This window comes from Balaenoptera musculus, chromosome 7 (assembly GCF_009873245.2).
Source record: "Balaenoptera musculus isolate JJ_BM4_2016_0621 chromosome 7, mBalMus1.pri.v3, whole genome shotgun sequence".
NCBI classification, from domain to species: Eukaryota; Metazoa; Chordata; class Mammalia; order Artiodactyla; family Balaenopteridae; genus Balaenoptera; species Balaenoptera musculus.
Genome location: NC_045791.1, coordinates 52238136 through 52263605, shown reverse-complemented (window position 1 = coordinate 52263605; position 25470 = coordinate 52238136). Strand labels below are relative to the sequence as shown.

General features: G+C 41.4%; 1 protein-coding gene across 2 annotated transcripts in view; it reads right to left on the bottom strand.

Annotated features, from left to right (window-relative positions):
- Positions 1-295: 295 nt before the first annotated feature.
- The window catches only part of GAD1 (glutamate decarboxylase 1), a 41470-nt gene continuing 16295 nt past the window's right edge, over positions 296-25470 (bottom strand). The window contains exons 7-18 of one of the 2 annotated variants that reach the window (XM_036859090.1): positions 24372-24462; positions 17446-17558; positions 16183-16298; positions 16023-16102; positions 15745-15799; positions 14359-14475; positions 13092-13156; positions 9366-9444; positions 7978-8127; positions 5771-5878; positions 4216-4305; positions 296-2636 (exon numbers count right to left, since the gene is read on the bottom strand). In XM_036859090.1, coding sequence (XP_036714985.1) covers positions 2463-2636; positions 4216-4305; positions 5771-5878; positions 7978-8127; positions 9366-9444; positions 13092-13156; positions 14359-14475; positions 15745-15799; positions 16023-16102; positions 16183-16298; positions 17446-17558; positions 24372-24462 — 1238 coding nt within the window. In that variant the 3' untranslated portion in view covers positions 296-2462. The remainder of the gene's footprint in view (positions 2637-4215; positions 4306-5770; positions 5879-7977; positions 8128-9365; positions 9445-13091; positions 13157-14358; positions 14476-15744; positions 15800-16022; positions 16103-16182; positions 16299-17445; positions 17559-24371; positions 24463-25470) is intronic. The other variant, XM_036859089.1, reaches the window with a different exon arrangement.

Here is a 25470-nt window from a genome sequence, read left to right as displayed (position 1 = left end):
ATTATATCTTAATAAAAAAATAAACCATTCCCCTCAAAATATTGTCCCATGAGAAGAAAATCTCAGACCAGGGGACCGGATGCCAGATGTCAATTTAACAGTTACCTAAAATTGTGTCTTTGTTACTTTGACCCCTTCTCCCCCTAGACCTGACCCTAGATGGGAAAATACAGTAGCTAGGGAGTAGAAATGAGGCTGAAAGAGTAAACAAAGCAGCTGACTTTACCCCACCACCAGCCTCACACCCATTCCCCTCCCCCCTCCCACCAGGGATTGCAGCCTGAAAGGTACCAGAGGGAGGAAGGGGAGGAGCTCTATATTGTATACAAATTTGAGGTCTTGCTTATCACAGTGACCTGGACATTTAGTTGCTAAAATGAGACTGTTCTTGTGACTGAGAGGCCAGGAAAGCTATGGGATCGGCCTGAATTCAAATGGAGGCGTGGAAACAATCAGCCCACAGAGGGGATTTGAAGGAAAAGTAAGAGAAAGAATAAAGTGACTTTATCATCACCTCCTTATGGAGCCCAGTTTGTTTAATACAATAGTTACTTGTACAATCAGTATGTTAATTACAAATGACTCATTTAATCCCTACAAGTGCCAAATAGGGAACTCCTTGTATTCCAAATGAGTGAGATAGTATTATCATAGCTTAATAGAATATTGTAGAAAATGGACCCTATTTCATAATGATCCAGCACCAAAATATGTTTCCTGAGAAAGTGAACTGGGCCCACTGTACAAGCATAAACAGCAGGAAGGCACAATTCTGTGCTCTCAGACGTATTCAGATACCACAGACACCAAGTGATGGAAGATCCCCACGAGAAGGAAAATTTGTCTGCCATGCACACCTCTGCAACCCTAGTGCTAGAACACTGCCTGCCACAGAGGAAGAAAACATTTGTTGAGTAACTGAATGAATGGAACTCCAAGATTCAGATAGGAAAATGAAAAACAGGAATGGCTTTTCTTTTTCCAGGTGTGAATTGCAAATTTTATTTAATTAGAATCCCAATGATTTTTAGATAAGGGGCTTGGGAACCTAAGACTGTGGGTTGAGTCCCAACTTAACAAAGGTACCGAGCATCACCTAAAGCCAGCTAGTGGAGAGTGAATGGGCTGTGGTGATCCCAGTAACTATAACTGGAAACCTCTCTTTCTGCATGAAACAGATACTAAAAGAAAATTTTGTTCAAATTCTCCACGGAGAATATTTTTATTTGTTTATATTCTTCTTGCATACTCTAAAACGCACAGTGTGAATTTCCTTTCTTCAAAAACAGTTGTGAGCCTGGTCAGTTTATCTGACTTCAGAAGGTCTTGGGAAACATTGCCTTAGGTTTGTGCTAAGCAAGTCACAGAGATTGGTCATGAGCTACTACAAAATTACAGGGCATCTAGTTATTACGCAACAGTTACTAGAAAAGCGTAGAGAACACCAGACATACAGCCAGACAGAGAGGGTAATAGAAGAGCAGATGCTATGTAAGTAACAGGATTTCCATATATACGTTATGTACAGTATCAGAGTTCTCTTACAGACAGTAAACTTATGCTTAAATCATTATTTTAAGGGCACTCTAATATAAATACAAGTCTCACTAATTTTAATCTTTTCTCTTTGGCTCACAAGTGCACGAAAATACCATAATCAGTTTTCAGAACTTACTGCATTAATATATAAATAAGATACATTACAAATGGGAAGAAAATACAAGACGCCTCTTTAACATGGTAAATCTCTGAATATAAATAAGCAAATATTTCATATACCTACTGTTAAACAGTCATTGAAATCATTACATGTGTTCTTCCACTCTGCCCCAAGGTCAGACAACAGAAATATCCACAATCTATACAAATTAATCTCTAAAAATACAGCAATAGTACACCTGAAACAATGACTCTGCTACTGATTTCCCCTCACAGGATACTAATGGGAAGGGCGGGACTCTTGTCAGCCAGTGGTGCTTTTTCTCATCCATCATCACTTCAGGCAGGAGAAATACCGACAATGAAGTCAACTCCTGCCAACAGCATTTCCCTTGGTCCCCGACACCTGGCATTTTGAAAAACATCTTTCCAGGGGTTGTTGCACAAGCTGGTTTGCAGCATGTCTGGCCCCTCAGTAACTGCTGAAGGTAAACTGAATTCTCATAGAGTGGGAGACATACTGCGATCTATTACTAAGCCACACTCACTATACAGACATATATTTATAGAGAGAGGTATATATAGCTGTACATATATACTGTGCTCCTAATGTGCAACTTTTGAAAAAGAACATCATTTCCTGCTAACTCTAACAAGCTTAAGTAAGGTTTTAACAGTATTCTTCGAGATATTATGTTTTCCCTCAATGAAATGGCCTATGTGTTTCAGCAACATATAGAGTTTGTTCTAGAATACCAGAGGGGAAAGGGAAGTCCCAGAAACTCATGTTCTATGGACGGCAATTACAGATCCTGGCCCAGCCTCTCTATTTCCTCAATAAGGAAGTCGATATCAGACTGGGTAGCGGCTGGGTTGGAGATGACCATCCGGAAGAAGTTGGCCTTGTCCCCCTGAGGCTGGTAGCCAACCATGGTTGTGCCAGACTCCATCATCAGGGCTTTGATTTTCGGGGCCACCTTGTGAGGGAAAACACAAAACAAAACTCAAGACTGATACACCATGCTCTTTTTCAAAATGCAACCCATTTCTTAGTTGGAAAAAAGAGCAATTTTCTTTTTATTACTTGTACAAGTTTCTTCCTTGGCTAGTATCTAATGACTAATTTTTTAAATTGACATGTAGTTGATTTACAACATTGTGATAGTTTCAGATGGACAGCAAAGTGATTCAGTTATACACACATATTCTTTTTCAGATTCTTTTCCATTATAGGTTATTACAGGATATTGAATGTAGTTCCCTGTGCTATATGGTAAGACCTTGTTGTTTATCTATTTTATATAAAGTAGTTTGTATCTGCTAATCCCAAACTCCTAATTTATCCCTCCCCCATCCCCTTTCCCCTTTGGTAACCATAAATTTATTTTCTATGTCTGTGAAGTCTGTTTCTGTTTTGTAAGTTCATTTATATCATTTTTTTAGATTCCACATTCACATTCCATGTGATATTTATCTTTTTCTGACGTACTTCACTTAGTATGATAATCTCTAGGCCCATCCATGTTGCTGCAAATGACATTATTTCATTCTTTTTTATGGCTGAGTAATATTCCATTGTATATATGTACCACATCTTCTTTATCCATTCCTCTGTCTATGGACATTTAGGTTGTCTCCATGTCTTGGCTATTGTAAATACTGCTGCTATGAACAATGGGGTGCACGTATCTTTTCGAATTAGAATTTTCTCTGGATATATGCTCAGGAGTGGGATTGCTGCATCATACGGTAACCTTTTGTTTAGTTTTTTTAAGCAACCTCCATACTGTTCTCCATAGTAGCTGCACCAATTTACATTCCCACAAACAGTGTAGGAAGGTTCCCTTTTCTCCACACCCTCTCCAGCATTTATTATTTGTAGGCTTTTTGATGATGGCCTCTAATGACTGTTTAAGTCTACCCAATCACACATTCCTACAGACAGTACTGTGCAACTGAATTTTGAAAGTCGGACATAGGACAATGATAATAAATTCAAAATCAAAAACAAAAATGAAAAATTCACATGGCCAACAACACAAATTAGGGCTTCTGTATAATCCAGTGCCTAGGATACTGTCTGGCGTGTGGCTTCTGCTCAACAAATATTTGCTGAATGGTTAGACGAATGAAATATTATATAAATTAAATACAATACACACAACTATAAGTAATATATAAACTAGATATAGAAACCGACAACTAGAATGAGTCAGCATTAGAGCAGACGTGAACTTAGTAAAAGATATTTTAACAGACATAGTGTAATACGAAAGTTCCTAGGAATATGTATATTATTCAACTGCCCTGCATATGACCCCTCTAATGACGAACACCAACCTAAGGCAGGGATGCGTCCCCCAGAGGTTCCCACGGATCTGAACCACAGTGAGGGGACAATTCAGACCCAAGAAGACTATAACAGGTAGGTTTCCCTACCACCCCAAGCCTTTAGCTTTTATTTCTCCTCTGTTAGAAAGACACATCAGAGTGAGTATGTTCTGACCAGCCAGAGAAACTGCAGAGGGTTAGATGAGACAAGGAGTGATTCCATACCTTGTGTAGTTTTTCCCGTCGCTCAGGGCTATCCAGAAGGCCCCTTAGGCTTTGTGGAATATACCAGAAACAGACATTCGTGTGCTCAGGCTGTGGAGATTTTCACAGACAAGCATGCATACAAACAAAACAGAAAAATTATGAGAACTTGAGAGAAAGCTGTCCCAAAACCCCTATGGACCCTTGGCGGAAGTCTCTCAGACAAAAAAAAAGGATAAGAAAAGGCTTCATGTTACTTCTGCACTTGGGAGAACAAAGCCTGGTTAATCCCATCATCTCTGACAAGAGAGCTGTTTCCCATAACCCATTTTCTAGGTGACTAAAGTTACCCACCTTTCAACACTGAAATGTTAAAAAAATTACATTTGGGTCATTTTAAAAAGGGGTGTTATCCATCTTGCCATTTTGTAGTGCCTCATGTATAGAAGATGCTCAAAACATAGTTAATTTTATTGGTACTGAATACTTTGAGTTTACTCTATCGATAATGAACTTTCCCTGAAGACTCAGGATTATCATAATGAACATTAAAACTGGTTCTAATTTATAAGACAGGGCTTATTGAGATGCCTAGAACTGTTTAGTGTTCCTGCCCTAAAGACTCTCATGCTTTTTAAGTCCTTCTGTATTCTTGTTATAGTTTTTCAGTTTCCTTCCTAGTTGCTGTCTGCCATCACTGTGCCTGCCTCTCATGGTCTAGAGACATTACATTTGTTTTAACCTGCTAGTAGAATGTTTAAATTAGTGTAAATGACGAGAGTGAGGTCCCAGAGGTGAAACGTGTGAGCACTGTATGACTGATTTGAACTGCTCAGGGCTCTCTTTCGCTCATTTGGAGACTCTCCAGTGTGTTCCTAGTAGTTTAGGTGCCTGATAAATAGACTGAATTGAATGCAGGTGGTGTTTTATTACACTGAATTATGAGTGGATTTCCTTTTGTTCAGCACTGGTTCCTATTCCAAATTTCTTCATTCAACTGCGAGCTCCAATAGGGCAGAGACAGTACCTGTTTTGGTCACTACTCTATAATCCAGCTCCTGGCCTGGGGCAAGGCACACAGCAGGCACTCAGCCAACACTGGTATGACAAGTACCTTACTGTGTGCAATGCGGATCTGAACTCAGGGCAGAGACAATTGTATCTTGCTCTCTTCATAATGAATCTATTGTAAAGTAGAACTTCATTTTAGAACCAGTCTTGGAAGACAAGGATATACCCATCCTATAAGCTTCTTGGAACTGAGGAACACTTTATCATGGAGGTATAACACCATAATAAGACCCCAGAATTATACAGGATTCAGACCTGCCAAGGAAAGACCTCTTGCCTACGAAGGGCTGGCTGAGAACTATTTCTTTATTAGAAGAGGTGAAGGGGAAAAGTCATCCCAATGCTACCGGAAGAAACACTCATGGACACAGAGGGAAGTAAATGAAGAGTGCTAGAATGAAAATTCAGAAGCAGCTTCTGGCAATGTGGGACACTACAGCTTCAGGAGCTTCCCTCAAAAGATTTTCCAGAAATGCTATACATCTAGTCCAGGATGACAACTTACCTCACCATCAAAAACCATCTCAAATTCCTCTCTGTTTTTAATCTTGGCATAGAGGTATTCTGCCAGCTCCAAGCATTTGTTGATCTGATTTTCAAAGCCCACTGTGCCCTGTTTTAAAAAAGGAAAAGTCATGTTTGTTGGTGACAGGTTGAATTTCCCTGTGATGGCATTGAGAGGGCTATGCTGTCTTCGTCTATCGGAAATATACATAAGAGTATTCTTGGAGACGGTTAACAAGAACCATCTCATTAAATGTGTGTGGCTTTCTCATAGCTCTGCATGCGATAAAGTGTGCCTCATCTCTTTTGAAGGCACTCTAGTCTCTGGGCAGTTATTCTCAACAGGGCTTTTAGTTTCTTGCTAGTAATTCACAGCCTGAAGCCCATTTCTGGTTTGCTTTAGGATAATGCCACCCAAACTGCTGTCTATGGACTGAGGCCAGTCTACAAAATGTAACCAGTCCATGATAAGATGAGCCCCAAAACTGAGATTAAGTAATAAGAAACTTTTATGGTCATTTGACAGAGTAATTTTATGCCTACTGAATTGCATGTTTAAAATCGGTGTTCACACTTTGTATGGCTTTTTATTTCACCTTTCTAGCAATTCATTTATTGTAGTGCACAATAAATGAATTTAATGAAGACCAATTTATTGCACTGCTCTATGAGAGGTTAGAAAAACCCCAGCTGGTTCTTCACCACAGATAGTGGGAGAAATACTACTTTAGAACCCACCTTCCGCAGCAGGAAGTCCTGGCCAAACACGTCCCCCTCCCTCCCAGGCAGGCTACCTTCCACGTAACATGGTATTACCCCTTTTTGGTGAGAGGCAGGCAGGCAGATGGGGAAGCACTGGTCTCAGGATGTGCCCTGAGATGGCAGTAGCTCCATCTATTGACAAACTGAGCATGAGTTTCCAAAGCCAGCATGGCTGATTAGTAACAGCAGCATGGGGGTTGCTGAGTGGGTCGGTGTTAACAAGGAGAGCAGATGCACGAGGCCTGTGGGTTGCTAATGTGTCTGGGCCAAGTCCAACACTGGCAAAGCAGCAGTTGCCTCTGAGCATGTGCTCGGGCCAGTCCACTTCCTTCTTGGGAAGGAAGTCCACACCAGGTCCCACCTCGGTAACCAATACACTTTGAGCTAAACTTCCAGCAGACGGTTCAAGTGGTTATTGTTAGGCAAAACCAAGGCACAAATTACTGAGACAGGCCATGTGGTTATCATATTTCTGAATGATAGGGCTCTTTCTCTTGTTGCAATTTATGGCTATTTATATGCTTAAAATACCTATGATTACTTTGTGGTAGAAATCAAATTCAGACTATTTCTATATTAAGACAAAATAACTTAATGAGGAAAAAAACTAATGATCCATCAAATTCTTCTTACAGAAAAAACATTGGACTAGATGTTTGGCTGGAAAGCCTTTTTTGTTTTGGTATTAGGTGACCCGATCTTATATATGGAAATTTATTAAAATTACTTTACAGTAGAAAAATAAAATGATGGTTGCAATATAATATAAAGCTGTGAAATAAAAATTGCCCTTACTTGACTGCATACAAATACTTTTGAAATAAATAGTCCCATGGTATTCCTCTCCCTCACCCCCACTGGGGGAAGTTCCAGTAGTTTGCTTTTTTTTCTAGACACAGAAATGCAACCTGAAAGACTGATGAATGCAGACATAGCATGCCTCAGTCTCAGATTTCTTAGAATAAAGTATGCATTTTCTAGAAGAGAGTATAGAAGTACAAATAATGGGAAAGCTATTATTTAAATAGAACTTAAAACTGTCATATATATCCCATGATTTGAGGCCACATAAAGGAACTCAGGATTCTGCACAGAATAATGTAGTAATTTTATCTTTATCTCTTTCTCTACATCTGCACTAAATAATTTCAGCATCCCTAAGGACTGCTGTGGAAGTCCTTATCTTGGCAAAATTTTTAGTGCTTATAAGAGAAAGTTATAAGAAAAGTCATGCTAATTCAAATTGAGGAGACTGAATGGAAGGAGAGAGAATTTGACATAAGGGATGAAGTGATTTCATTTGCAAAGAAAATACAGTTAACTCAATTATCTAGATATTGATTTCACACATAATGAATTATCTGGGATATATCTTTGCCTCTCTTTTGCCAGCTAACCTGTGCAAATTACATTTCTGCTCTATTTCCTGAATGCCCTCCTTCGTACCTTTGCTTTCCACATCAGCCAGAACTTGAAGATGTCCACATGGCGGCCACACTGAATGGCTTTATCCCCAGTGTCGTAGGAGACGTCATACTGCTTGTCTGGCTGGAAGAGGTACCCCGCACACATCTGGTTGCATCCTTGGAGGATACCCTGTCATGGAAATCAAGACAGGTGTGCATCTGTATTCACAGGGCAGAGGTGAGGATGGTTTTGAAACAGGGCAGGCCGGACTTAGGGCCACATACAACCTTTCTTCTAACATCTCATGAGGCTGTGCACTTGTTCTGATGTCCTTCTCCAAAACCACCCTTGGAAAAACCTTTGCCCCTTCTCCTCTATCACTCTGATTGGAAACCGATCTTTTGTCTCAGATGCCAACAACAAGGGCCCACCCTACTGTCCCTCTAAGGAGCATCTGGAAATGTGCATGGGCGTTTTGGGTTATTTCACAGACTGGAAGTGCTGTGGCATTCAGTCAGCAGGGGTTGGGGACATAAACTTCCTGTAGGGGGTGGGACAGTTTCATGCGTGGAAGAATTTTCCTCCCCCAAAGCACCCCCTAAAAAGTGTTCCAATCCTTTCCGGGAGCTCCTATGAAGTTAACAGGCGCTCTACTTAGGAGAGGAGTAAAAAGCTTGTACAGGTACTGGCCCCCACAGGTTGGTGACAGGCTTTTGGGGACGCCTCAGTGTGCAACAGTTTTACTGGAGGAACAAGGCCCTCTGGGGCAGGGTCCTATTAGATTCTTAGGAAGAGAATATACTACCTATTGTTCTAAGTGCCTTTCAGGCATTTTATCAGTGCGTTGACATGGTTAAGAACTCAAGCTTTGGAGCCAGAGTACCCAAGTCTGAAATCTGGCTGACGTTTGCTAATTTGGGCAAGTTACACAACTATCGTCATTTACAGAAGCTTTTGGGTCAACATTCCTTGTTGCCCTAGGTTGACATTTGTAGCTGTGGTTCCAAATAACTTGTTTCAGCTCTTGGGACCGCAAACTCATGCTAAGAACTAAAAGTATGTCCCAGTGACCACTTTTTGTCCTCACTGAGGTGAGAGCTGGCAGATCACCCAATCACTCTCACTTTTGTTTGAACAAACACGAAGGAATGTGAAATGAAACAATGCCCTTGTAGTTTCTATCACTGGCAGGGCCCTGGGGGCTGAACAAGGAAGAAGGACAGTTCAGAGCAAGGGCCAAGAGGATATGCTGGGTTAGTCGAAGGCTAAGATATGCAGGTGGGAAAGAACAGCCGTGGCAGGCCCAGTGGGGCTGTCAATCTTGTGAGTGTCTCAGCCAGTACTGTAAAAAGACCCCATGCTTTTCTCTTTTTGTGCCTTCTCAACGGTGTGCAGGCCACCAGCTCATCTCTGCGGGCAGGGCAGACCTTTTCCTTGACCAGGATGGCGGAGCACTGCAACAGCACGCCCATCATCTTGTGAGGATTCCAGGTGACTGAGTTGGCCCTGAAAGAAACACGTGATGCTCTGAGGAGGAGGTGCAGGAGTCAGCAAGAGGCAACCGCCCTCTTGAGGAAAACATCACCCACTGCAACTCAAGTCAAGACTCAACTCAAGTCAAGACTCAACTCAAGTCAAGACTCAACTCAACTCAAGTTTTTGACACCTCGTCCCCTAAATTGACTAATCAAGTGGCAAACAAATATTTTGCAGGCAGTCTCAGAGTACTAAGTGGCAGACTGCCTCTTCTAAATAACTGCTATTAATACTAGCTAACATTTACGAACAGCATTTATTACGTATCCTATTGTTCTAAGAGGGTTACAGGCATCTTATCAGTGCGGTGTCACGGTTAAGAGCTCAAGCTTTGGAGCCAGATTACCCAAGTCTGAAACCTGGCTCTGACATTTGCTAGTTTGGGCAAGTTACATAACTCCTTTGAGCCTCAGTTTTCCTGTCCGTAAAGTGGGGAGAACAGTATCTGCCTCAAGGAATTGAATAAAGGATAAAATGAGTTAGTAAATATATAATGCTAATAACCATGCTTGAATACTTAATTCTCACAACAATCCTATCATATAGGGACTATTATCACCTCTATTTTAGATGGAGAGACTGAGGCACAAAAGGGTTCAATACATCACCCAAAGTCACACAGCTGGGAAGCGCTGGAGCCAAGATTCAAGTTCAGGGAGTCTAACTGTCGAGCCAGTGTTCACATCCTCTCCACTAGACTGCCTCCCTCTAGGCTACAGACTCAGCTTCTTTCTGCCTTTCCATTCTTACTAATAACTTGGACTGGTGATGCTGACCTACCTGCTTATAAGGTAGTATGAAGACTGACACATAAAAGCAAGGATCAGTTGGACAATTCTAGACTTTGGCTACTTAGCAGCATTGTTTAAATGTTAAATAAACATAATCTTGCCTGTTTAGGCTGCAATGATAGCTTAACAAGCATGGTCTCCTAGCAACCACACTACCCCGTCAGACACAATTAAATGGTTAAGGAGCACACTAGCTAGGACATTATGGAAACAACTACGTGTAATGTATGATGATTAAAGCTTAGGTAGCTCCTTTCCAATGGCCTAGCCCACAGCTGGGCTCTATGCTTTAATACCTGTGAAGGATGTTTTCCCCAGACATAGCAATTGGCTCGGAATTATACTGCCTCTGCTCTCCCTGGAGCTAAATTCCTGCTGCGAATTTTTAACCTCTTCATCTTGCTTAGGTGCATAAGAGGGAAAATAATTTAGTGTATACATGACCACAGGCGTACATTGCATCTCAAGAAGAAGAAAGAAAGGCATGATGTACTTTCCCCCATGTGCATAATAAAGAAAACCTTTATGAAAGAGACTGTGAAAAGTTCTAAGAAAAGTTGACTAAATGTTTATCTCATTAAAAAACATCAGTGTCGGACTTCCCTGGTGGCGCAGTGATTAAGAATCTGCCTGCCAATGCAGGGGACACGAGTTCAATTCCTGGTCCAGGAAGATCCCACATGCTGCAGAGCAACTAAGCCTGTGTGCCACAACTACTGAGCTTGTGCTCTAAAGCCCGCGAGCCACAACTACTGAAGCCTGCACGCCTAGAGCCTGTGCTCCACAGCAAGAGAAGCCACTGCGATGAGAAGCCCGTGCACGGCAACAAAGACCCAGCACAGCCAAAAATAAATAAATAAATAAATTTATTAAAAAAAAAAATCAGTGTCAAGCCTTATTTAGAAGGTAGTGAATTTAATCCATTTTCTCATTGCTATCATTCACTGAATCATTAAACAATTACACATAGGGACTTCCCTGGTGGAGTAGTGGTTAAGAATCCGCCTGCCAATGCAGGGGACACAGGTTCAAGCCCTGGTCCGGGAAGATCCCACATGCTGCAGAGCAACTAAGCCTGTGTGCCACAACTACTGAGCTTGTGCTCTAAAGCCCGCGAGCCACAACTACTGAAGCCTGCACGCCTAGAGCCTGTGCTCCACAGCAAGAGAAGCCACTGCGATGAGAAGCCCGTGCACGGCAACAAAGACCCAGCACAGCCAAAAATAAATAAATAAATAAATTTATTAAAAAAAAAAAATCAGTGTCAAGCCTTATTTAGAAGGTAGTGAATTTAATCCATTTTCTCATTGCTATCATTCACTGAATCATTAAACAATTACACATAGGGACTTCCCTGGTGGAGTAGTGGTTAAGAATCCGCCTGCCAATGCAGGGGACACAGGTTCAAGCCCTGGTCCGGGAAGATCCCACATGCCGCGGAGCAGTTAAGCCTGTGTGCCACAACTACTGAGTCTGTGGTCTAGAGCCTGTGAGCCACAACTAGTGAGCCTGCGTGCCACAGCTACTGAAGCCCGCGCACTTAGAGCCCGTGCTCCGCAACAAGAGAAGCCACTGCAATGAGAAGCCCGCGCACCACAACGAAGACCCAACGCAGACAAAAAAAAATTAAATAAATAAATAAATAAATAAGTTTAAAAAAACCAATTATACATAGATCTCACAAAATGTCTTAGATGTTTTTTGAATGTCCTAAAGGTCTGAAGTAAATGATTCTTTGGTGCTACAGGTGGAAAGTAATAAGACATGACGTGGATTCAATTTCCTTCAGAAGACATATGTACTTTAAAATGTTAGAAAAGAAAAAGTCTAGTGCAAAATGTTTCAAGTTTTCCTCGACTCAAAGATGGAAAATGGAAATTGCCCGAGAAATCTAAAGTACAGCTGGACTGGCTCATCTACATTTAAGATCTTGTCCTCCAGGTTAAGGGTCATATAACCATGCTTCAACGAGTCAGTCTCACTCCCTTCGATACTGGCCTTTCAAAACTGAAATGCAAGGGAAGAGGCCCAGGAGAGGTAACAAACACTGAAGCCACGGGAGCGCTCTCCCTGATGCCTGCTCCCCGTCCCCTTCTCCACCCTCAGTCTGCTCTTACTGCTGTCACTCTGCTCCAGCCACAGTGATTTCTGTGACGGTCCTTCCTCCAACTTGCCAAGAACAGTCCTACCTCCGGGTCTTTGCATTGGCCCTTCCCACCGCCTGGAACACTCTTCCTTGTATTCATGCTTCCTCTCTCCCTTCAACCCAGTACCTGCTGAAACGCCTCCTCCTCAGAAAGGCCTCCAACTACCCTGTCTAAAATAGCATGGCTTGGCAGATGAAATATCTCTTTGCTTATGAGACAAGTTAGGTAAGTTGAGTGTCTTACCCTTTTCCCAGCTTAATGGGAAATGTAAGCTTAGTGAGAAAAAAGAATGAAATAAATCAGCGCCCCTTTCTGTGCCCTTGACAAACTCCCATTTAGCCTCCAAATCCCCACACTGGTAAGTCTCTCGTCTCTCCTACCCGGGCACCTTGCAATCACATCTATTGTTGAGCTTACCACATGGTGTGGTAACTATCTGCATACTTGTCTTTTTCTCTTTCTAAATCGTGAATTGAGGCGAGAACTCATTTGACTGGGAAATCCATCATCTTTGATTTCCCAGTGCCTGGCATACAATAAGTGCTCAATAAATGCCTGCCGAACAAAAGTGAGCTTAGAGTGAATAAGACGTTGGGAATCGGGGCAGGGACGTTAGGGACTCGGCGGCACAGCGTGTTGCATGGCCTGAACGGAGGGAGGCCCTGTGCTCAGCCCTTACCTTTCTATGCCGCTGAGTTTATGGCGGTGCTTCTGAGACATGAGCAGCCCGCCACCCCAGGCAGCCTGTGAGGACAGAGAAAAAGAGAGCGAGAGGGAGCAGTGACACTGAGGAGTCCACGCCCGGTCACTTCACATCTCTAGCGAAACATGAGCGAGAATGTACACGGCGAAAAACGTAAGCTTCTCTGACAGAAGGAACCCACACGGATTGTTCCACCAGGGGCCGTTGTGCTTATTCATCGTTTATCACTTCTTCAAAAGTTCCTCCTGGTTAACGTCAGAGTCGCAGTGCAAGTGATACAGGTAAATAGGGGCTGAGCCTGCGGTGCTGAGACCCAAGGCCCAAAGTGCTCTGGAAAGCCAGGGACACTTGAGGAGCCAAGGGGTGGAGCTCCGGGAGCGACACAAAGGACTAGAGACTGCTGTCTGATTCTGCCCAGAGCAGAATTCTAAGGACTCCTGAAAAACTCACAAGGCAGCAGCCCTGGTGGGCTTGGAGGTCCCACAACCACTCCTGCAATAGCAAGACATTTTTATGTGTCCCCTGATGCATGGTGATCGAATATCTTGGGACACCATGTGACACAAGAACAGCCTTTGTTATCATTTGTCCAATAGCAGGGCAGATCACCCCACTGTCTAGTTGTGAGAAGTTCAACCCATGAGAATGGAGAGAGAAAAAGGAAAAAACACACCCAGTCACACGTGTGAAAATGTACGTCTTATGTTCCTAGGAAAATTTGGAACTAAATCTCTTAATTGATAACACCTTCCATATACTGCCTTATTTTTCCTACATGAACCAGATATTCATTTTTTTTTTTCTTTTTTTCTTCCTTCTCCTTCTTTCCTTTTTTTTTTTTTTTTTTTGGAAGAAAAGTGTCATAGATGGCTGGACTGAAGGCAGATAGCTGAGTGCCCAGATTCAGACTCATGGTCACTTTCTATACGTTGTATCTTACATCTTTTCCCTCTGAAATCAGTTGTCCTTCACTCTTAGACATTTGTTCAGACAAAAGCTTTCCGGGAAAGTGATAGAGATGAAATTCTAGGATGAATCGCAGATGACAGCAATTGGCCAGTAAGGACTGGGTGAGCCCCAGAGGACGGACAGGCGTGTGGTGTGCACCTGTCATGAATGGCTTGCTAGGGGCCAGAGAAACGTAGTGGGGAGAGAGGCAATGGGAGAAGCTGGAGGCAAATTATAAAGCAGAGCTGCTTCCACCCCACGACAGGACCAGGCCACTCTGAGTTACAGCACTTACATCGACATGCAGCCAGAGGTTGTATTTCTCACATATATCTGCAATCTCCTGTATGGGATCAAAAGCGCCATAAACAGTCGTGCCGGCAGTTGCATTGACATACAGAGGAATGTATCCCTATAAGGTAAGAGGGACAAGCTGATTAGGCTTTCTAACCTCCCTCCTTTCCACATGAAGGAGAATTACTATAGCATTTATTTCCAGCAGAGATCAGCTAAGCTGGTGTGTTATCAGATACTATATCTGGGACTATTCTCTGTAGCTCATTCACCATTCCTTCATTTATTCAACAAATATTTTTGATGACTTTCATGTGCCAGGCCCTGTTGTGGATGCTGGGAATACAGCAGTGAGCACAAAAGACGAATATTTCTGTCCTCGTGGAGTTTGCATTCTTGTGGGGAGTGACTGACAGTCAACAAAATTAAATAAGCAAAATAAATAGCATGTTTAGTAGTGATAAGTTCTATGGCAAACAATAAAGCAGGAAAGAGTAATAAGTGGAGTGATGGGCAGGTATCTGAGTGTCATCTGGACATTCTACATTTTAGAAGCTGTGCTGTTCTAAGTGTATTGATGTAATAATAATACTGAAGCATTGTTTGGTTATTGAAAACAGGTCTATACACCGTTTCCCTAAGAGCAGATACAGTAAAATTTTGGTGTGAACAAGAAATAGATGAGAAAGTGAAGTAATAGAGCTCAGACAGGGTTAGGGAAATCTATGAGTTCTAGGAGCTCCCCCTCTGCCCCTTGCTCAGTCCTAGCGACATTTCTATCCTTCTCTGCTGAGACCCGGCAAACAACCATAGTTAGAGAAGGAGGTACAAGAATGTAACCAAAACAACAATGAGTTGGTAAATGGCCTGACAGGTACTTGGCAGTGCCTCGTGGATATATCTGTTCTATGCGATTTTTCTGTTTAAGAGAATTTATTGAGGCTGGATTCACCAAGTATTATGGGCCAACTGCCAGGGCATGCAAGCAATTTGCTAAATAGAATCCTAACCTTAAATGATATTTGTTAAAATGAGATTATACCTAACAAGTAGCAAGTGAAAACCTCAGTTAGGCTGCATCTTCATGAGACGCGGATAGTGGATTTATTGAAGTACATCGAACTAGTCATTTGGCACAGTGAAGACAGAACAAGTGGTTTAATGACTGAATTTTCCACTTTTCAAAAAAAATTGATATTGTGTAGACACAGCTTTAAAGCCATGTCAACACACAAGTTGAAAATAAGCAAACATCTGAGAAAAGAATTTTAGAAACACAATAAAATTATCTCTTATATTATCAAACACTTTTATTGTCTAGGGCAGAAAGAAGGTATTTTAAAAAATCTATATTCACCAGAGTTTAAATGCACCATAGAGTACATACCTTTTGCTTGGCTTCAAGAATTTTTGCCTCTAAATCAGCTGGAATTATCTTCCCCCTGTAATTATTGTAAAAGGAGAGAAATGAAAATGAACAATCAGTGAGATTGCACATGGAAAAAACTTCAGCAGCAGCAGAAAGTAATTTAATCAGATATTTTCAACAGACCATTAGCAGCTTGGCACACTGCACTGAGTCAGTCCTTAAGCACAATAAAACAAATTTAACAGATGAGCACATTTAATACATCAAGAACCTAATATTCACTCTCCCCTGCCTACCTTTCATTGCACTTTATCAAAATCACATTGTCGGTTCCAAAGCCAAGTGCAGCCCCAGCTTTCTTTATGGAATAGTGACTCTGCAACAGAGGCTGGAGGTTAGATGTTAGACAGTCCCTTGGAAAACACCACAATGCATGAGCAAGAGCACCCAACTCACGTGTTCTGAGGTGAAGAGGACCAGCTTGGGTACAGCCGCCATGCCCTTTGTCTTAACTTCCGGGAAGTACTTGTAGCGAGCAGCCATGATGCTGTACATGTTGGATATGGCTCCCCCTATCGGCAAGCAGACACATTGGGAGCTGTTGGGACTCCCTCAATACTGTTTCTAACAACAAAGGCTGACGTGGTGTCTCAAGAGACTAGGGAGGTCAGAAAGGGGAAGGACAATATCATGCATGATAGGTTTTGCTGGCTTCCTTATTGCCAGGGCTTCCCTCTGGCCCCTTTGCCCTGGAAATACAAATAATCACACTTATTACCAAAGCCATTTAGGCAATTTGGCTGGAGGTGATTCACGTACTCTGGTGCCTGTCCCACCTTAAAGCCTAGACAGGAATATAAGGGGTGGCAGAAGCAGCGGCTGCGAAGAGATAGGTGAGTTACAACCCTCCTGCTTCCATTTTCTGCTCAATCTATTTACTGAACAAAGATGAATCTTTTCTCTGAGTCAGAAAGACAGAGAAAGAGAGAGTAATAGAGCCTATGGAAGAAAACAGTGACATTGCCTGGATACTCTCCTCAAAGAACAGCCCAACTGAGTTATTGAGTCATTTAGAAGAACTCCAAGTGTATTAAAATAAAACCAAACTCGTGTTTACTTAAATCAAGATGAAAGGAGAACTGAGGTAACCAGGTACGTCTGGCCAACACAAACGAGTCATGTTTGCATCAGTTACCTGACAAACAGGCAAATTCATGGACTGATTCAATTGCCTGAACAATTGCAATTTTTCTTTTTTCTCTTCCCTTTGTACACAATCACACTGTCTCTGACACCACTCCAAACTCCCTCCTTTCTACAAGATTATCTGTCCTTGTTTTAAAGATTCTTATTGTATCTATATTGAACTAGAGATTTAAAGTAGATATACTATTTTGGCCAAAATTGATCTGTCCACTGATAATCTTGATTCTCTGATCCCCAGCTTAATCAAACTGCTATTGACAGACCAGAGCTGTTTAGCATGATTTAGACACAGCCTTTGTCAGTTTGTACAGGTTTAGGCACAGCCTTTGTTGGTTAGTACACATAGAATGTAGCATTCTTGCTAGCCTTCACTCTGACAAAGGTAAGAAGGCAGGACTATTGAAAAAATTGTTATTCTTCTACAGACTCACTTTGTGTTTAGTGTTCTCACGGATCCCAAGGATCCATACTGCAAACCTTGAGGAGAGTCGGGGAAAGAGAACAGAAACCTACCAGGAGAAAATATCCCATCACCATCTTTACTTGACCATCCAACTATCTCTCTCATCTTCTTAAGTGTTATTTGCTCCATGAGGACAAACACTGGTGCAATTTCATATGTAAACCTGGAAAGGTGGTGAGAAAAAGAATGAAAATAAAGAAGTCAAACCACTTATTTGGGGAACACAGATAACCAGTTTAGTATTTGTACTTGGGTTCGAATAAAAGATGTTTAAAACCACTAAAACAATTAATTTCCTGGAAATGCACTGTCATCAATCATAAAATGTCAGAAACCAGCCTGGGTTACCGAGAGAGGTGGTGGAAGTACCTGCTCTGTGATTCTTCACCAACAAAATAGACTTTCATCTCAATGGAATGTCTTAGGTGTGGTCCACCCAGAGAAACAGAAGGAAAGAAAATGACTTTTCTGGGTCCCTTTCACCTCTAAGATTATATAGGATGATGCAAATGCTAATTGAAAAAATGTATTCTAAATTCTATATAAATGGTTTGCAACATTTAAAAAAACTGACTGCCAACTTCACACCTGTAGAATTTATAAAACCCAGAGCCAAAGTCTATTTTTAAATTTTTTTTGGCCGAGGTAGGTGGCTTGCAGGATCTTAGTTCCCCGACCAGGGACTGAACCCGCGCCCTCGGCAGTGAAAGCGCGGGGTCCTAACCACTGGACCATCAGGGAATTCCCAAAAAGTCTATCTTTTAAAAACAATGTAAATATCTGAAAGCTAACCATGAAGATAATTGGAAGTATTGACCTAGGTTTTAAAGATCTCAATATAATCATCTACGTGGTTTTTCTACTGATAATCCCTAAGGACAGCAATGCTTCTATAATTCTCTGAAGTCGATCTCTGTCAAGAATAATTATAAGTGATGATTTTCTAATTACCAATTACAAAAAAACAAGAAGAATGTCAACTGGCATACACAGCTAACTGTGGGCATCAAGATATTCTGGTAGGGTAGCTTTGTCTTCTAACTAACTGACTTAAAAGTAGCAAGCCATGCTCTTCTCAAAGCCGTTCAAAACAGAAGCACAGTCTGGTGACTAATCATTGAAACAAAATCATGGTGCCAAGGCATAGGGCTTAAGAGAAATCAAAGAAGGTCCATCTACAGAAAATTAAACCAGAAAACAAAAAGATATTTACTAACTGTGAGACTCTTTGTCTTTCTTCTTTTTGCTTGGCCTTCTCAAGCATTAGAGTTTGTGGGCTCGGCTCAGACAATGCTCACCGAAGGGAGATTCCTATATTGACTCAGCCAAGTGATATGGGGAGACTTCATCCCTGGTTAGGGTGTTTAGGCTGAATGCAAATGCTGAGAATTAAAGGGAATTTTTGCTGGCTTCATGATTTAGAAAAGCTATTTGCAAGGATGAGATAACAATTGTTGTACAAAGACCCAGGTGAAGGTGCTAAATTTTAATCATGGAGAAAAATAAAGCAATCAACTTAATCACATGGTGGTAAAAGAGGACAAAAAGATCCTGAAGGATCCTCAGGGTACATCTCTTGGTAGAAGAATTTTGTTTGCAAAAAGAATATGTCCATTTTCCTTGGGAGGACCCTTGAAATTTAGGAGGAAGACCCTTGGAAATCATGTGTTCAGTTACCATCACCTCTGGAGGTCACAATCATGCTTTGGTTCTGCTCTGAGCCCCATCACCGTAGCAACCAACACTCCCTCATGTCTGATGGCCTGATAAAGGAAGAAGAAGAGAAGGATTCCTGGTTTAGCCTGTGCTGCTGAGTGTACCAAGGGGCAAACTCATGATGTGGTTCTAACCATTCTTGAACAAATGCGTTATCAACAGTGCCACTGATTGTTGGAAATGTTGGAATGGCAAAAATGTTTGCATGGTGAAGAGGTATTGGTGGCAGTGTGTGTGTTTAAGTCTCACAGTACCAAATGAGAAGGCTCTCTAGAGTAAGGCAAGGAACCAATGGAATCATACACCATAATATCAGAACCTTATCAAGGATTGGATGAAAGCTGGACCAGAGTCAAGTCAGTGCAGGAACCACATGGGGAAGGGAGAAAGGATGGGGTTGAAGGCCAGAGGGTTGGTCCACTTCAGGATTTGAATCAATTTAGGCCCCAGGTTTGCATGAATTAGTCTTCTTACCAGGAATATGGCCATTACTCTCAGGATCAGAAGGAAGAGTCTAGAGAGTTTGATCGTGAGATTATCTGATCTCATCTATCTCAGGTTCCTTATTTATGCCAGGTTCCTGATTCTGAAACCTTTCTTTCAGTTCTGTTCAACAAATATTTAATGAATGACTATTTTTCTGCCAAGTAGCTTTTTACGTACTGAGGAGACAAAGATGTCATAAGACACAATTCCCAACCTTGAGGAGGAAGCTTACTAGGATGAATCCAGCATCTTGGCCTTAGCTGCATCCTATTTGACAGTCGCTGCCTGGGTCTGAAGGACCAGTTACCCCACAGCTAACACCAAGCTTATTCCGATTCGTTACCTTAGTCCTGACATCCTCTCCTGGAAGCTGGTAGATTGCCCCACGGCTGTTGATCCTCAGCCAGGCCTGTCACATGGGCTGATCCTGACACTTCCTCTGAACTTGCCTTCTCATCCTGGGCTGTGTTTACAACTGGGAGTCTGCCTGCACCCAAAGCCTTAGAGAAGACCTTGAAGTTCAACCTAGAGCAGTGGTTCTTAACTTAATTGAGATCACAGACACCTTTGGGACTCCCAGGAAAGCTACGGTCCCTCTCTCCAGGAAGAAAATGAGGATATGCACATCATTTTGTATACCCTTGTAGGAGAGTCTCCTCTTGCACCTGGGACTCCAGGTTTGGTACCCTTTCCGTAAATGACAGATGAAAGTGGACAAAGTCAAGAGATCAAAGGTCAAATATGGATTCAGAAGAAGCTGGTTTGATGCTGAAGTCATAGTACAAGATGACATTTCAGAATCGGAGGATAAGAAACTAAACCTGCTAAAAGCTCTAGGTTGAAGCATAAGAACATGGGATTGAAAGTAAGGGTTTAAAAACAGTATGATTGTGACATTCAGGGAGTGACACTAAAGGAGAGTTTTTATATTCTGAGTAGGGTAGTGAGTCAGCCCTGTTTTAGTAGCTCAACTCACCTTCCCAGTGGGATTAACCGAGGCAAATTGATTGTTAAGCTGACTTTCTCTGATGGCAGAATCTGCTGGTTGCTAACCAGTATCAAAATTTCCCTTCCTTCATTCAATTTTATCTGGAGTTGCAATTCATCCAGATCAAAGACTGTATTTTCTAGCCTCCCTAGGTGTGGCCATTGGATTAAGTTCTAGCTAAAGAGATGCTAGGAGAAATGTCTTGTGGAGCTTCTGAGAAGGTTTCTTAGAAGGAAAGAGTGTGTTTCCCTTTTGCCCTTCCTCCTTCCCTCTTTTCTTTCTTTCCTTCCTTCCTCCTTCCTCCCTCCACCTGCACTCCTTCCTGAGATCTGGAACACAGAAATGATGGCTGGAACTCCAGCAGCTAAATTGCACCATGAAGTAACTTTGAAGATGAGAGCCACATGCCTCAATATGAACCAGTAAGGCACAAGGATCCTGCATCCCTGGTGACTGCCAAACCAGGAACTTCTTTAATGAGAGGAAGAAATAATTTTCTATGTTGATTCTCTAACTTGACACTCCTCTTAGATTTTATCCTCCTTATGGATGTGGTGGGTGGCCCATCTTTACCTTAAAAGATAACACACCTGAGGGGGAGCTTAGTGAGCCCCTTTGGTGTCCAGAAATGATGAGAGACAGAAACAAAAGAGCTGGGAAGTTGAAGGGAGGGGTTGCAAATGGCAACAGTGACCTGTGGGTTGGCTGCCTTTCCTGGGTGTGTGCATTGTACCTTGTATACACTGGGCACTTAAGACTGGTGTCTTTTTTAGTCTTCAGAACGACTATGTAAGGTGGATACAATTATTCTTCATTTTTCTGAAGAAGAAACTGGGGTTCAGAGAAATTCAGTGAGTTGTTTCAAGATCTCACATGTAGGATGTTTCCAAGCTGGAATTCCATGTCCTTTACATCACAGCTGCTTTTCTATGACAAATGAGAACTACTTACTGCAGGCTCCTCTGTAACAACCTGCCTACTAGTATAAAATGACTGATAACCCCCATAGAAAATTTCTCCTGTGTAATTTCTATGAAAATAAAGTGCTAGATACTTGAAATCATAACCTCATAACAAAGGGCTGTGATAGATCTTGCCTCTAGGATTATGTATTAACGTCAGGTGCTTGAGGGCAGGCTGTTGTTTACACCTGCTCGGTGGCCGTGTTTTGGAAGAAAAGAGCTGTACATGCCATGGCCAGCTGCACACTGGTGACGTTTTCTTTGGATCTTCACTGAGTCCTAGCTTGGAAGAATATATCTCAAAGCTGAATGCACAGGCAGGTGTGAAAGCACGGGCATAAACGTTCCTTCTATTCTAACCATCAGATACCTTACACTTTGCCACTTGGATTAAGATATTGGATAGTTCTTTTAGAGAGAGTATACTGAGGAATGTAGTTATTATTCTCGATTATCAGTGCCATCCAAACGCAACGAAGTACAGGTCAAAAAAATGAGTGTATCACTAATTAAATCCTACTCTGCCAAAAAAGATCCTTTTGCCATTCTTCCCCAGGCTTATTTTGAACACTGTTCCCAGCTGGGGAAGGAATTGTCACAAGGGAGCAAGTTTCTGCCCAAGCTCCTGACAGCGCTGCCACATTTCATGATCTACCAGGGGAACCGGCTTAGAACAATTTCTAGATAATAGTTATTACTTCTTCAGACAATGCCTTGTCTCTAGAACTGACAGAAACTATTTCAGTGTTTTAAATAACCTTTGCTATCGATCTGTTGGAATTGGATCATATTTTATAAATATCCACTGTTCAGTACAGCTGCAATTACTATGTGCCATTCAGTTGGACTGGCCTTGACCTCAGATGGTTGGACAATATTTTAGCGTTTCATGGCTGAGCTGAGGTAAGGGAAGAGTAAGGGACTTTCATTTTATGAACACATACAAAAAAAAAAAAAAAGAATTTGCGAGATTTCCCTGGTTAAAGAAAAGACTTTCAGGAGAATATGTGGTCATAAATGGTTCAACGGGGTGAATTCCTTTTATTTACCTTGAGACTGAGCTATATATATTAGGAAATCACAGCTGAGAGGCCTACAGAATACACACTTAAAGACACTGGGTGAATTTGGTGCCTATATTAATAAGGGTACTTGGGCCTTAATGGGTATGTACCTTTATTTTTCCCATTTATTTTCTAAATAGTTAAGTTTTTTTTTTTAAAGCTGTACTTTCTAATTAAAATCATTCCTTAGTGTAAGATGTTTCAGTTAAACATTACTGTCTTTTTTCAAGTTATAATTAATATATTATGATGTCTGTGCTTGCTGATATATTTTTATCTCACAAACCATAAACATAAAGACTGCAAAGGGGAGTTTTTTGTTGAGGAGATCATACAGGTGATTGTATCTTTGACCTGAATTCCTTCCAGCCCTTCAGAGCCTCAGTGATCCAACATGAACATTCTGTGACGTTAACCTTGACTTGCAAGTAGGGAGCAGGAAAACCATTTGACTTTTCAATCAATTTAATCTTTTATGCCTTTTAGCACTAATGGTTTCACTTGTCACATTTGCTTTTTAAATGTTGTTGTTGTTTTAAATTAGCAAACAAAGCAGGAGGCCTTAATTAATAGAAACTTTTCTGAATGTAGTTAAGTATTTTGAGTCACAGCATTAAACAGCTTTGGAACACACACAAATCAATATATAAGTTTAAAATGCCCTTTCAGGCTCTGTGGCTGGTAGTAGTTTAAGAAAAATAGAATACCTTGAACTTTAATAACTTACATTCTATCTTGACGTCAAATGGAATTTCTCATTTTAAATAATACCACCCTTTCACCTAAATTCATTTTTCAAATCTACCGCGAACTTAAAAAGCGTACGGTTATTTTCCAAATCTTTCCACAGTGACTAAACTACATAATTCTTATGCAGTTATTTTTAACTTACTGCGATAACCTTGTTTTATTATTTCCCTCTGGATACTTTCATAGAATGTGGTACCACTGTCTGGATACAGAGAGAGTGGTAAAACATTATCTTAGCGTTGAAAGAAAAGGCAGTACTTAGTAGGTTATGATACCCCTCCATCAACTTGTAACCTGTCCTTGTCTCCAAAGATGGCACGTGTGTGTAGAAGAAACTGTGGGGTGATTACCAGAAGACTACCCAGGTATTACTTGCACACACAACCCTCCTACCGCCAGGACCTTAGAGACAGTTTCAAATAAATTTACAAGAACTTAGAAACAAACAAAGGCTTTGCCTACTCAAGTATGAAAAAAATTTCACATTCAGAAAAACAATCAGTTATTTTGAAAGGGATATATAATTCCTTTCAAAGGAATATCACTACCTGAATTGTTTTAGAATTTTTAGTTGAACAATAGGCTGATCAAATTGGTTTGTGGCTTTATGGCCCCTTTAATTATGAAGAAAATATGACCTAAATGATAAGGAGCAATATGCTTGGGTGGGAAAATGACCAAGATTATACCCCAGAACATGATCTCTTTAAATATATCATTAAGAAATATGGAGTCTTTTAACATGAAGTTTCACACTAAACTTTGAAAGCTAGAGTTATTACTTCTTATGACCATGCTCTTATTAAACTGCATTATTCAATTAAAAAATAGTTTATCAAGTATCTATCATTAACTCAGAGCTGTGATAAACCTAAAAGATTTTAAGAGAAAAGATGACTAGGGCAAACTGTAATAAAATTATTAAAGAACCATTGGAATTGGACTCTTAATACAACAAGCCATACTCAGACATCATGTTTGCTTACATGAAAATAATATGTGGGACTTACATGTTGGTATTGGCAGTTGATGTCAGCCATTCGCCGGCTAAACCAATGATATCCAATCCAGTGGAGAGCTGGTTGAAAAATCGAGGATGACCTAAAGAGGTAAGTAACAGACAAGCATCAAGGCAAATCCAGATTTTTCAAGCTGTCTTCAAATCAAAAGGTCCACTCCACTAGGCCACAGTGATGGGACCTCTATCCCAACGGTCTAATAGGGTTGCCCAAGAATACTGAAGGAAGGGCACATTGACCCACCCTATACCAACCTTTAACATTGAAGATGTCTCCCAAACTTACATGTTTCTAAAGCATTATGCTTTTAAATTTAAAAAAATCCAAGGTCATAAAACAAGTAATCTGTCCAGTATCGTTGATTTCCAGATGAGCTCCTCTGTTGTACTTTTTAAAATACAAATCCGGATGTGGTGGTCCTGTTTTTCTCCATAAATATTTCAATTTTTAATTTAACACCTCAAGCTTTTATTCCCCAAATCAACGTATGCTGATGGAGGAGGAGAGGCTGCAGGCCTCAGAAGGGGTCAGTGGCTCTGTGAACCGAACCAAGCCCAGGGTAAGTGCCAGCTCTGAGGCTGATGCCGAGGCATGACATCACTCTCTGGGCCTCTGTGTCAGTCAAATACGATGTCAAGCATTGGTGTGTTTTGCCCACATATAGTCAGGCGACTGTTAAACTAGATGTATTGCTGAGATGACCTGGCATCTGCTCTGTGAAACAGGGGCAGACACAGCCTCATTCACTCATTGAGTTGTTGATAGAATAATTTTTATTATTATGTAACTCAAAAGTCCTTTTCAACCCACTCTATGCTTTATCAGGCTTTGTTCTCAGCAAATTCAGGATTACTGCCAAATTTTGGCCAACTTGGCGTTCACAGAAAAACTCAACCCCATAGAGCAGGCTTGGCTTGGCTGTCACGAAGGAGTCAACGCAATAGATTATCTAGGGGTGTGTGACAGAGAACTGGTGTTAGAAAGATGTGCTGACTGCTGTGTTTCCAGCGGAAATTGCTTTTGCCTCTGAAATAACTGTCAGAGAGCTAATGTTGGAATGTTCCTGGTCTAAGTCCCCTCTCTGAGGAAG